The sequence below is a fragment of the Candoia aspera genome, chromosome 9 (assembly GCF_035149785.1).
Source record: "Candoia aspera isolate rCanAsp1 chromosome 9, rCanAsp1.hap2, whole genome shotgun sequence".
Lineage (NCBI taxonomy): Eukaryota > Metazoa > Chordata > Lepidosauria > Squamata > Boidae > Candoia > Candoia aspera.
In genome coordinates this window covers 8,741,728-8,755,407 of record NC_086161.1, presented here as the reverse complement: position 1 = coordinate 8,755,407, position 13,680 = coordinate 8,741,728, and the positions used below count along the sequence as shown (strand labels likewise).

Sequence of the window (13,680 nt, the reverse complement as noted above, 5' to 3'; positions counted from 1 at the left end):
GTGCGGTAGTGAAATAAAGACAAAGGAAGAATTTCCATTAACTAGAAATTTTAAAAAGCCTCAGTATTGTACTTCATTGACATCATCGACAGCTGTTTGCAAAGGATGCTGCTGTTTCTAGAAGAAAGTATGGTAAATATGAGCTCACGTTAAAGCAATACTTGTTCAGCTGTACGCTGGGCTGTTTGATCCTTGGGGCTCACTCGCCCTTTAAAACAGTGCTCCGGGTCAATAACAGGTAGGGAAGAAAATGTTACTTTTAGAGCTCTTCATGAAGTAGAAAATGTCTGCGGGATGGTGGTGGTGGTCTTTCGATGGTGCCCCAACCATCTAACAGGAAAGGTCAAGCTTTGTGATGCACATAGCAAAATCAAAACCAATTGCTTTTAGACCCAATTTCTCATGTTACATGGAAATTATAGGTAGAACTGTGAATTCTGGTGTTTATAAGATTCACTTATGCTGTGATGCTTTAGAGGTGGAGAAGAGATAAACCATTAAGTTTGGAAAACGATACCGCTGTTATGTCATTGACAATTTTAATGCGGCAAACTACAAGTTCTCCCTATAAACTTTGTAAATGAAAATGCAGAAGAATAACAGAGACCACAACATAGACTTTAACCTGGCTTCATTAATTGCTGAGTTGTACATCTGAGGTTTGTGGGACTGTTAGGTTGTTCCATTTTGTTTTTAATAGCACAAGACACCTGAAGTCTGGTCATAGCATTACAGTTCAAATTAAAAAATAAGAATAGTAAATGAACACATCCGCCCAATACAGTGTGGAGGAAATGAGAATCTAAATATTTACAGGGGGGGTGGGAGGAAGTAGGATGCACAAAAATATTTACATAAAAGAACAAGAGCTCGTCGGCATATACATTTTATACCAGTTCTTACACACAAGAGTAAAAAATAAAAATAATAAAAAATAAGACACTATATAAATTAAAAAGAGAACACCTAGAGATCACCCCAATATTTCTGGGATGGGTCCCTCATGTGGCTCAAAAAGACGACTCAAGTTTCCACAGCAGGAAAATAAACCGCACAACAATCATTTCTTGTTTGTTTTGCAATGGAGCTATACAATATTAAACTTACTGTAGACACTGAAGTTACTGAGCACATGTTAAAATGTACCATGCCCATTGCATCAGTTTCCATAGCACAAAATTCTGGAGAAAATGTCATGCCGAAGCCACCTTTAAAAAATAAAATCAGAATCCTTTGAGTCTACAATACCATTCCCAAACCCTGTACTGTCACGCTGTGGTCTACTGACACTTTTGCCATCCAAATTGAAATGGGGCATCTGGAGTGACACATACAAGGGAACACATTTCTCTTGGGCTGAATGGGAACATCGTTTCAAGCCAATTTTGGTTGTGTGCAGCTGTTTCTGCCAGAAGTGTGCAATTCTCATTGCGACCCTCCCTCCAAGCAATAAGCCCCCTCCCCAGATTACGTCTGCAAAGACGTAGGCACAATGTTTCCACTATCATATGCATAATCTTTTACACCTGATTAAAATGTTTTAAAGTTAGGAACAAATATGCAGGACTTCAAATGCCTGCTAACGCTACCAGGGGAGGAATGATTTTCCTCTAAGCACACATACAAACCTTGATTTAGATGAGAGCATCCTCTAAGAATCTGACATTTCAACAGTAAAGGAAAAGAAAGCAAGGGACCTGACCGCTGAGAACTGGTTTGCATCCTCATCAGATGCCTGCTTGGACCTGATGGCCAGTTGCCACAGCTAATCAGAGCTAAGGTTAATGGTTGATCTGATGAGCATATATTTTTACCCACCTTCTCCCCAGTGTTCATATAAATAGATGAACAACAATTATTCTTCCTACAGTGTGGGAGTGGAGTCTAGATTGGGTTCAGACAACCAAATTAAAGAATATTAAAGATCTCTTCTTTAAAGTTCAGTGTTCTAAAATTAACCAAGATACGCGAGCAGGCCTGCATAGTTAATTCTATGGCTTTCATGGGGGTCGGGAGAGAAAGAAGGCTTTAAAAATAGTGATAGAAGTACAGGAGGAATAGGGCGATTGTCACAGCTCTTTCAAGCTCGGGAAACATTGCTGAATTTAACTGCTGCCATTAAGGACTTTGTTTAATGCTGAAACATTGAACAGCACTTTCCCAACCACACATAGGCCCCACCACCAAACACAACAGGTAACAATATACAGTGAACAAACACTGAGTTCCATCTTGAAATAGTTTTGGTTAAATGCTTTAGTGGTGGACAGGCATGGGGCCCAAGGATACGGCTCAGATTTTTATGGCAATAATTGAAAATGGTATTTAAGAATTAAGCAGAGTGGGCCCTTTCCCCACAAAAGGAGATGAGATCAATACAGGGAGGAAAAATGTCCAATTTTAGATTCTGTTTGGTGCTTAACACTACTGATTTACAGGAGTTACAGACATGACAAGAAATCAGGTTGGTTCTGGGGAGCAGATAGCATAAGGCTGATTGAAGGAAAGAAGACAAGGAAATTAAGGCTTTCATGAAGATACAGGTTTGATCTGCAGGCCTTGCTACCTGAACCTTAACTATCCTAAGGACAACAGGATATCCCTGCCTTAACCCCAGAGGGAAACTAAACAATATAACTCAGCAGCCACTGACAGAGCATCAAGAGCTCAAATGGCTGGAAGCCACAATGACCCTATGCAACTTGTGGATTACAACTGGGTTTGCTAGAATGGGCAAGGAAAGACCCCAGCAAAAAAAAAAAATTGCTTGCTCCAGACATTAGTGGATTGGAATGTCCCTTCCTCTATTTCTCACTTATGCAGCGCAAAAAAACAAAAACAGGTTTCTTGAAAGGGGGAAAAAACAGATGTAAGCCTGTATCACAGTGAATTTTCTGACCACTATATCTGTACTTAACACAACAGGAAACAGTGCTTTTCAACAACACAATAATCAGATCTTCAAAAGAAATATGCATCAGAATAACCAAAAGAAGCAAACTGATCTTACTAGCTAGTGGACAATCTGAATAACTGATGTTGTGCTGTTTTTGAAAAGCTTCTGTTACCCTTGTAAGATGCCTGATGTTGCTCAAGGGGAACCTGATACAGGTACCTTTCTTTGGGTAACACCCATCACCTGTGCTGTAACAAGGGCCCAATTACAGAGAAATGACGCAGATGCTTCCTGCAGGCTTTAATCTAGCTTTTCATTGTTGTGGTGACCTCAGAGAAGAAAGCACTTTGTACCTGGGATACACTCCAGCCACTTTGGAAAACTTCTGCAGTGGAACATTACATGTTGTTTGAGCTAGTGTCTTTATTGCCCTAAGACTGCCTGAAAATCTGAGGCCCCCGTGTGCCCCAGTTCTGGCAAGGACATTGTGATTAAGAGTGGTGCATATTTATAACTTCTCCAGAAAAGCAATTCAATACACTATCCCCCTTTCAACAGGCACCTTAAAATAAACATTTAAAAAGTTAGAGACAATTATGTACCACATAGCATGCCCTGCACATGGGTCTCCCTTACAGCATGAGGAAGCATGGGACTTGGAGTCCCCCACTTCTTGTCAGACTGCCATTTTCCATCCCCTGCTACCAACTTCACATTGGCCGGGACTGATGGGAGTTTGGAGTCCAAATATCTGGAGGTTCCCAGGTACCCATTCCTACCTTATAAACATCCCAAGACAGATCTGCATGCACTATGATGTATTTACTGTTCCTTCCGTCAAACCAACTGGTATTTTCCTAGGTCTGCAGTACCTAACATTTGTAATGATGAGCTTATCATGATCAGCAGATAAACAATGCCAACTGAACTATCAGGCACAAATATGGTACTGTTTTCTGGACCATTGTTGGTTAGGCTAGGTGCAAAGCTACTTAATAGAAAGTTAAAATAAATTTCCATGACTAACAATGAAATGCACCATGATTCTCCTATATCCATGACAGAAATCACTGTCATGGGAAGGAACAAAGCATAGTGCTCTTTTTCATCAGGTCTTTCAATGGCTCTCGCTCAGGAGAAGATCCCTGAATATTCCATTGTTCGGAAGCCTTTGCAAGATACACATCTGCTATGGAAAAGATGTTAAGGATTCCCTTAATGAGATAATACAGACACCACCTGCCTGACCTGGCAAAGCAAAGATCTGCTTACAACATATTAATGGTTCCCTACGCACCCAACCCCAACTTCTCAAATATCTGAAGCAGCTTATTACAGATTTCTTAAGGGAAAACAGACCAGGTAACATGCCTGAGATCACACCACCTTCTTACTGATACCAGTCACCCAGTTGGTGACTGGCTTGGACCTTGACAAATACTGAAAGTACAATTTAGGAGAAAAAGATATAAGAAATAGTAGTACAACTAAAGGTAGAAGAACAAATGATGTGGAATCTTTTTCTTTCCAGAGTTTGAGGCATGAAGGGACCAAGTTAAAATGTTTACTAAAGCTTGGCATTCCATAAAACTTTCTCTAAATGATCACATACAAGGGACTTTTGCCTGGAGAAGAAATATCTGCATTAGCCTATCAATACATACATCATGCACATGGCTCTGAAGGACAGTGACTGCTAAGAGAAACATTGTGATTTGAAACCTATGGAAACTGAGAATCATTCACAGTACAACCCATCTCTTCATCCTTAATTCTGCTCTTCCTGGAGACTGGTTGTGTCTTCAAGTTTAACAAAAGCCTGTATGATTGCTGCAACTTACATTTAAACAATGGGATAAAACTATACACTTCGTATATAAAAACTATAAGCGGCATGAGGACGACACAGGCAGAAACTCAAGAGGGCTGATGGAAGGAGTTGCTTTGTGTGTTTGTGTGCATGTTTGTGCATCATTGAAAAAATAAACCAGTCCACTGTCCAGCAGAGGCTGCTTAACACTCTACCCCTTCTGCCCCCGAGCTCACTCTGCGTGGATTTCAGTCTCTGGCCTCTGCAGGCAAAGCTCTGTCGGTAGGAACGCTCCTTGGCCCAAAGCTGTGGCGTAAGTCCTACTATGTGGATGAGGAAAGGGAGGTACAAATCCCCCTCCTCCAGCGTATCCCCCTCTTTGGTGCTGAGGCATGGTATGGTAATCATCCAAATTATCATACTGGGACACCACAGTTGTAGTACTTTGGCGTTTGCCAAGCGTTTGGTACGGGTAAAGGAGACCAGCGTCCCGCTGTGTGCTCTCGGAGTGCTGGAACCGGAGGCTGTGGCTTCGTTCTGGTTTAGGGGGTGGCCCTGCCGGCTGTCCATAGTGCTCACTTTCTTTGTAGCAGTCTCTGGCGTGCTTTTCGGCTGCAGCGGCGGGCAGTCTTGATCGAGCCCGTTCTACTTCTGGCCGATCATCTGCCAGCTTCACCTCTTTATGGTTCAGTCTCAACACATCGTGGCTGGCCGGGACGTATTTTCCACCCGAGTGCTGATAAGCCATGGATTCTGTTGGTTCTGGCGGGTGGCCCTTTGGTCGGTAGTCAGGGTAGGGAGGGGCGTTTTTAGAATCCAGAGGCTGCCTGTGGGTTACTTCATGTGCAAGGTGCATTCTGTGCTCAGCTGAATTACAACCAACCTCGTGCTGTTTTCTGCTCCTGAGACTGCTTTGCTTTTGAGGGAGCAAAGGTTTGTCGGACTGTCCATTCCCGTAACTCCCATGGTAATGGGCTCTGTCGACATCAGGTTCTGGCTGGGGCCCATAGTAGCGTTCCTCTCCCTCCGGTGCCCCTCCCTTGCCTGGGTATCTTCCTTCTTTCCCATCAGCAACAGTGAGGAGTCCAGTTTTCCCAGGATCAGATTTGCTGCGCAAGTGAACAATGTCCATGGCCCGTACCTCATCTTGCAACAAAGGGGCTACATTGTCATACTGGGACATGACGGGCCCCTTTACTTTCTGGCGAGCACGACTCTCTCGGCGGATGGACTGCATGCAGTATTTTTCCATATCTTCCAGATCCCAGGAGACATACATGGGTTTGACATCAGGGGCAGGGGGCACATCCCTACTAATGAAACTGTGCTCTTTGCCTGCTAGAGGTCCGGCAAGACCTCCCCGAGGGTATGGTGGTAGGCCAGGGCAGCGATAGAGGTTCTTGGTCTGTAGCCTTGAGTAGGATGCAAAATCTCTGCCTGGAAGAGGATGGAACTGCCTCGCTCTCGTTGTACCATAAGGATCCAAGTCATAAAATCCACCATCTCCTGCAGTGTAACAAGAAGAGCTGGATGAACTTGAGTAAGGGCTGTATCGGTAATGAACCCGGCCATTCTCAAAATAAGGTTGCAATTGGGTGACGTGATAATCTGCATGAGGCTGGTATGGCTTATACTGGAAGGGAGGCCTTGGGCAGTAAAGGGGCTCATCATCAGGAGGCACCTCGGTACGGGATATAGGGACTGATCGGATGGTGGAGGGAGAGGACACATGCAGTGAGTGCACTCTCCGGATGGTGGGGTAGGGTGGAGCTTCCTCCGCACAGCTACTACTCCTCATTGTTGGACTAATGGAAGACAGATACTCGATCCGACTGCGAGGCTTGGAGTAATGAACATATGAGCTCTTTCCTTGACCAGCATAAGCATTATATCGGGACCCCATGGAAGGGGGAGTCTCCGACAGAGAAGGATAGCCTGGATGCTGCTCAGACTTGCTGTGAAAAAGGTGGGGCTGGCTGTTTTCAGCCCTGTACTGATGAACCGATGAAGGTTTTGGATGCATGCTAGCTGGAGGCTCTGGAGTGCTCTCTGACTTGGAGGGAGTGAAATAGGCAGACTGAAGGGATGCTTGTTTGGACAGGGCAGGTGGTGCCAAAGTGTCCTCCACTGACAGTGGCAATGAGGAAGAAGCCATAAAAGCAAGGAAATTGGCAGGGTTTATAGTATCTGTGCTGTTGGAGTGCATGGCTGCTGCAAGCTTACTCTCCATGGTCCTCACAGGTGGTGCCGGAGGCATAAAAGCATATGAAGACTGAGCTGGGACAGATTCAGATCTCATCTGTAAAGGTGGGGCCCTGGCATTTTCTCTGGGTTTCTCCAAATGCCCCTGGTGAAAGAGAGCCACTGGGGTGGCTGAAGTGCACTGAATTGTAGCACTGGCCTCAGTACCCAAGATGAGGGCTGGCTCAGCTGTTCTAGGCTCCAGCAATTTGTCTGGAGTGGTCTCTCCTTGTCCCTGATAGAGGAAAACACAAAGATTAGTTATAGTCCCAAAGCAGTTGCTGAGATGAATACAGACTTCACTTACAAACCAAACTAGTTTCTTAGCTATAAACCCAACAGAGTTTTTGCTGAACCCCAGGAGAAGAAGTACAACTTTTGTTGGCAGGTGATTTATTCACGGGCAAGACATCCATCACCTTTTCAGCCACATCACTTCAAGAGGAAATGTCATAAAAAGAGTAGTCAAGCAATTTCTAAGGATTAATACTTCAAATATGGGGTGACTGTGTAGAAGCGTGGGCTTTCCCAAGTATTCAGCTGCTACCTATTGTCAATATACAGTACTTTCTATGCCTGTGGGAGGGAGAAAATTAAAATCTGAATCTTTAGCAATGTTCATGTATCCTTCATTAACCATATGGTATGCATTATTTTACTACTGTCAAGTCATTAATGAAAATGGGACCAAGCAGGGAATGGAATGGTTTAATTCAAAGTAGGTCCCTGTTGAAAACAACTAGGGTTGTTCATTAACAACCTTACTCTGGCTAGCCAGTGTGTGGTAGAATAGCACCACCTACTGCTACACTTAACTTTGTGCTGCAGGTTGTTATGACAACCCTAAACTTCATCCAGTGAAAACTATTCCTAGAACATTTCTATCAGAGCAGCCTCACTAACAATCATTTTCTTAGGAGAGATCTGCAACCAAAGTCTCAATGTTCCATTTTCTCCTGGGAGCAACTAAAGACACTGGAAAAAGCTTGACCCGCCTATGCTTGTCTTAAGGAACGTGGGCAGAAGAGAAACAATTAATTAAAATAGAAAACGGAAGCCAAGTAAAAATCAGGTAAACTGAGGCGGGGATAGGGGTAGATGCTAGCTCATGTTTTGGTATAGAAATGTTCCCTGAATTATAATGTACAAAGAGAAGGTAGAGAGAGTGGAGCCTGTAGGCCACTTAAGTTTTACCTGACTGAAGCCACCTGAAACTTTAGTGGGAGGAGTCTGTCCCATGGCTGGCTGGTCCCCTGGTTTCACAGGTGAAACTTGGTGGCTTCCTGCAAGAGCCTGCTGAGCAGCCAGAAGAGCTGTTTCCCCCCATGTGGTGGTGGTGGGGAATGTGGAAGGCTGAAGAGGAACATTTGGTCTGGATATGCCAGTATTAGGTTTGGTAGCTGCTGACTGGTTCTTTATCATGCAGGCCAGATCTGTGGGGACAGTTTTCTCCCCAAGAGTTACCGAAGGAAAGGGAAGTCTGTCATCAACTTTACAGATGGGAAAATGAAGCTTGTCAGCCTGGATTTGGTTCTTATCCAAAGGGACACAAGCATGGAGGTGAGGACTTCCTACTGGTATCTCTGCTGTAGATGGCTCTGCCTGAACAGATCCTCCAGTACAGGAATGAAGATGACTCTGATCTTCTGATGCAAAAGATTGAGTAAGAGGGTATGTGTCCCCCACTGTACATGGATAGAAGTGGGAGTGGTCCCAGCCCATGTTAGTACCACCATGAAGGTCTCCTGGCATGTTATTAGAGAGAGTGGAGTGATCCAGATGTTCAGATGTGACGACCTGTAGATGGTTGTCGCCTTCAGGCATGCCACTGCTTTGGGGTCCTTGATCTAAGTGCAACCCGCTTCTTTGATGATCCCCAGGTACAACAATCTGAAAACTGAGCTGATTCTCTGGCACAGCAGCATAGAACTGAAGTATTTCAGAAGCAGGGCCAGGATATGGGTGGAACTTTTCTACAATTCCTCCACTCTCAATTTTCCCACAGTTGCTACAGTCCGAATGAATATCTGGTTTCTTCTGGGACTGAACTGAAGCTTGCTGGGCAGATTCAGCCAGGGCCAGAGCCAGAATGCGTGCGGCATTTTTCGGAGGTGGAGGAGGGACAACAGAGACAGAATTGACTGGAACAGAATCCTGGGGGGTGTCAAGGGCAACAGCTCCTAGTGGGAAGAAGAGTAGAAAAAAACAAAACAAAACAAAAGAGAATGGTTTACTTTATCCTGTAAGGAGAGGGAGCAATTCCTATAGATTATTATAAAAATAGATTCCTCCAACATTTCACAGTGGCAACTCCTTGGCGTGACAAAGTGCCGTCTTCTGTCATGCATGCAAACAGGATAGCAGTTCGGTGTGAAAAGCGCAAGAGATTGTCTAAAAGTTCCTGTTGTAGTCCTAAAGACTAGGCAGTAGATAATGCAGAAAGAAAATGCCAGATCGTTTGATGGGATCTTTTGCACAATTTAACCACAGGTTACTTTTGGCCAAAAAGGTCCCTTCTTCAAATGTAGCAAAATTTATTTATATGGTTAGTTAAAAAATATAAAGTTTATTAGGTAGCATATTGATTTGTAAGGATCAGAAGAGATCATCTCACGTTATGAAAAAAGTGAAAAGATACAGGGCTATATAAAATATTCGGGGGGTTGTGGGGTTTTTTGTTTTGTGTGATACAAGGAGGCTGCGGAGAAGCTTGGTTCCTTTAACGTTCACTATCAGGACCCAAGCAGCATCTATAGGCTCTGGAAGACACACACGTTTTTATCATTATCATCATCATCATTATTATTACCAGTGTTTCCCCCTCTTTTTAAAGGCGTGCAGAGAAGCGAGAGCTTGTTGCTTGTGAACTTAAAGAAAAAATGGAGGAAAACACACTGTACCTGGCTGTGTCAGTCCAGAAGGTACAGGCTTATTCTGGCTGCTGTTGAGTACAAGTTGTTCCACCTCTTCTTGAAGCTCTGCTTTCTTGGTATCTCCTGTTTTCTGGAGTTCTTGCTGGTGTTCTTCACCATGCCTACTTTCATTGCTTTTCAAAGGAGACACCATGAACTGGGATAGGGACATGCTTAAAGCTTCACTGCTGCTAACATTTTTTTTAGTCCAATCCAAAGGGCCACCACTTCCTGACACTCCTCCAGTAATCACATCTGGCATTCGGCTGGGGACAGCAAAAGAAATGGGTTCTGATACAGTCAGTGGTGGAGATTTGACTGGTTTTCGCCCCGTCTTGGGGGAATAGGCACAGGCGACCTTCTCAGAGAAAGACTGGAGTTTTGATGGTGGTTTCTCTTCAGCTGGGCTCAAATCTAGAGTGAAGAAGGGACTTGTGGTTTTTTCTTGATAAGGAGAAACCGGTTCCGAGCTTGTGGCACTGCCAGGTGTCTGAGACTGGCTGCCCGAGTCTAGCTCTTTCTTAAAGACACTTTGCTTGTCCTTGTTATAGTCCATTGACTCCAACAGGGAGGTGCTGCTGTCAAGACACTCAGATTCTGCTTTGGGTGGGCTGCACTGAAAAGACATAGGGTCAAAATCCAAACTAGCCACCCCAATCTCAGGCGGGCTCAGATCAACATCTTCTGCTGACCTTGGAGAAATGAGAGCAGGAACCTGTAGATGTCCCTCATCTCCATCACTTTCATGGTCATGGGGCAGATTATCGTAAGAATTGCAGCGGTTCATGTTCCCCAACAATTCCCCATTAAAAGAAGCTGATAAAGCATCGCTGCTAGATCTTGGTCTTCGGGGTCGAAACAGTTTAGATTCACCTAGCAAAAAAGAGAAAAGGCATTAGTACTTTGCCCCATCATGTAAAATTGTCTGTTGCTCTTTGCTTTTATGTCAAAAAATACAGAGATACATTTTCTTCCAAGTCTTTGTAGTTAGAATACATGGTGTGCTTAAAGTCTGGTCCCACAAGTTTATGCATCTCCCCACATCCACACTAATATCCGCAGCGTTTTGTTTTGTTTTGCAGACATCTTATTTACTGAAGTATGCATTTCCCTACTAAGACTGGGAAATAACAAAGGTCCTTGCAAGGTTTCTGTTCATATTATTTAATGGCAAAGGTCCTTTTTCTTTTTTCAAAATTGCACAAAAAAAGGTGTTGATAAAAAGTGACTTATTAAGGAGTAAGAAGCACACGTTTCTTCACCTAATACTGACATGAGCAAATCTCCTGATAGTTTTGCATTCTTTGTAGACAATCTTAAGTTACTGAGGTATGCATTTGCTGTTCTATAGAAGAAATTCTTAGGATGATGTAAATAAAGGCCAACTTACCATCTATAGCATGTAAAGATGAAAGAGACTCTTCACTCTTGGCGGAGCGCAGCGTTCCACTATCTCCTCGTCCTCCTGATCAGTCAAACACAGAACAGTGGAATATATTTAAAATATGACCACTCATCCTCAGAGATGGAAATTTATTTTTCTAATAGGACATGTTAAACTCTCTACAGAGCTGGATTTTCAAAAAGTCTTTAAAACCTTCAGATTACTATATGAATCAAATGACGTAGAGACTGGTCACAGAAATCCAGCTTTTGCAACAGCAGAATAGATGGAACGTGAGCATAGCGAAGTATGCCTTCAGGCTGCAACAAGGGGAATTCAGCTCCACAAGGGTGCTCTTCATCCCAGGAAGGCTGCTTTAGCAATAAGTGCTGAGAAACGGGAACAATGCACCTCATCTACAAATGCACCATGTCTTTGTGGAACAGGAAGAATCCAGACTTTTCAGAGCAGCAGTCGTGCTGTAATTTTTTTTAAAGTAATTAAAACAAAAAAGAAAAACAGTCCATGCGAGGCAAACCAGAAACATCCAAGCTCAGCTCTGCAGCACAGTCGCTTCCTTAAACACCTTGCTGTCATGGATACAGGGCACCCTTACCTGCAAGAGCTATTGCCTTCATTTCTGACGGCTCACTTGGGTTGCGCTGCAGCTTCCGTTTGGAGAGAGAGGATGATTTCCCCAGGTTAAAGAAAGAACGCCAGCTGCCAACAGGAGATTTTTTCATCTTACTGGGAGGCCTCTTTCTACAGCAAGAAAGAATTGGCACTGAGAAACCGACTGAATGCTCCATGGTGGCCCCAAAAGGACATGAGCAATTTACACGGGGAAGCTATCAATGCACGTCCCTTATATAAGCAAGCAGCATTTATAGGCATACACTGAGAAAGAATGAAGAACCTTTCAATTTCAAAACTGTTCAGTGTAAGTGTGAAAAAACTGAGAGTAGGACAAGACAATCACACACTCTCACACACACTCACACACACACACTTAAAAAGAAATCCTACCTTTCAGATGGAAAGTCTATGATGGTATGGAACTTGCCCTGCAAAGCAGCAGGTCCTTCGCCTACTTCGATGTACTTGCTGTCTGCCACGGATGGAGAATTTATCTGAGCCTGAGTCCTTGCCTGGGCCTCCTCTAAGGTGAGCAGCTTTGTGGAGGGGGAGGAAACTAGCAAAGATTTAGGCCGTGACAAGGAACTGTGACCTACCACAGAAACACAAGGCAAAGCGGAAAGAGAATGATGAGAGGCACGAGCATGTGAAGAAGGACCTTCCTGGAATAGAGACATCATAGCCCAACAGTTCCCTTATTACACTACTTAAGCAGGGAATCTTCTACAACACAGGATGTTTTTACCAAGAAACTCTGGTAAGGAAAAAGTGAAGTTTGGGTTTACATAATGACTGACATTCCATCAAATTATTTTTCCTGCCCTTCAGTGCACAATAGGACTTGGGGCTGGATTCTGGTTCAGTTTTCTTTTTTACAATTTTACCTCTATAAATATTTTAAAGGGAGTCTCTTTTCCCACCTGATGGCCTTACCAAGCTATTTCATCAGTATAAAATGTTTTGCGACATGCTACCCCCTCCCCCACAAAAGTGGGTGAGCTTTGCTCCCAATTTAAATTCATGAGAGTACATGAATTATGTGGCTTAAGACCGTGTGTCGTTTTTAATGCTTAAACATGCTGACTCCCTTCTAGCAGAGACACTGCTTGGGTCTGGATGATGGAAAGTGAGTTCCAGAGGAAATACCTTTAAAAAACTCCCATCAGTTTAAACTCACAGGAGAAATTCCACCTCATTTAACACTTTTTTCAACATTTTGAAGATAGTGATTAGCAAGGTTAAGAGGTAGCATCAAACAATGAGCAAATGTTACTTTGTAATGGCAACTCCACTGATATGTTGGAATCGCACATCAGGCCAACCTACAGGGTTTTGGCTTAGTGTGTTGGATGAATTAAGCCACTATGGCTTTTAAACCACTGTTTATAACTTAGTAAGTTGTGCAAACCCAGCCAATTGTAGGTGCTTGGGGGTGTTTAAAGCAATGGTTTAAAAAAAACAGTGAATGAACAGTATGTAAATTCAGTATCAGTCTGCTCTACAGGAAAGGCAGGCATGGTTTAGCACCAACAAAGGTCCTAAAGTTCATTTTCTACCGATGTTCTAAAAGGTTCATTGAATTTCCTATGAACATAGCAACAATAACTGCATACATTATCTGCAGTCTACTTTACAGTAAAGGAAGAATATTCAGATATTATCACTCCAGTTCTGATGCAAACTCAGAAAAAGCTACAGAATTTCTGAGTTGGCTTCCTGACCAATTTATCAATCCCTTCCCTTCCCTTCCCTTCCCTTCCCTTCCCTTCCCTTTATATTCTGAATGTTACAAGTTCAACCC

The 13,680-nt window shown here is 43.5% G+C and overlaps 1 protein-coding gene across 2 annotated transcripts in view; it reads right to left on the bottom strand.

The window, feature by feature from the left end:
- Positions 1-614: 614 nt before the first annotated feature.
- Positions 615-13,680, bottom strand: part of ARHGAP32 (Rho GTPase activating protein 32) — a 103,855-nt gene continuing 90,789 nt past the window's right edge. For both annotated transcript variants that reach the window (XM_063311443.1, XM_063311444.1), the window contains 6 exons: positions 12,270-12,471; positions 11,860-12,005; positions 11,250-11,324; positions 9,848-10,732; positions 8,142-9,127; positions 615-7,182 (listed from right to left, as the gene is read on the bottom strand). In XM_063311443.1, coding sequence (XP_063167513.1) covers positions 4,939-7,182; positions 8,142-9,127; positions 9,848-10,732; positions 11,250-11,324; positions 11,860-12,005; positions 12,270-12,471 — 4,538 coding nt within the window. In that variant the 3' untranslated portion in view covers positions 615-4,938. The remainder of the gene's footprint in view (positions 7,183-8,141; positions 9,128-9,847; positions 10,733-11,249; positions 11,325-11,859; positions 12,006-12,269; positions 12,472-13,680) is intronic.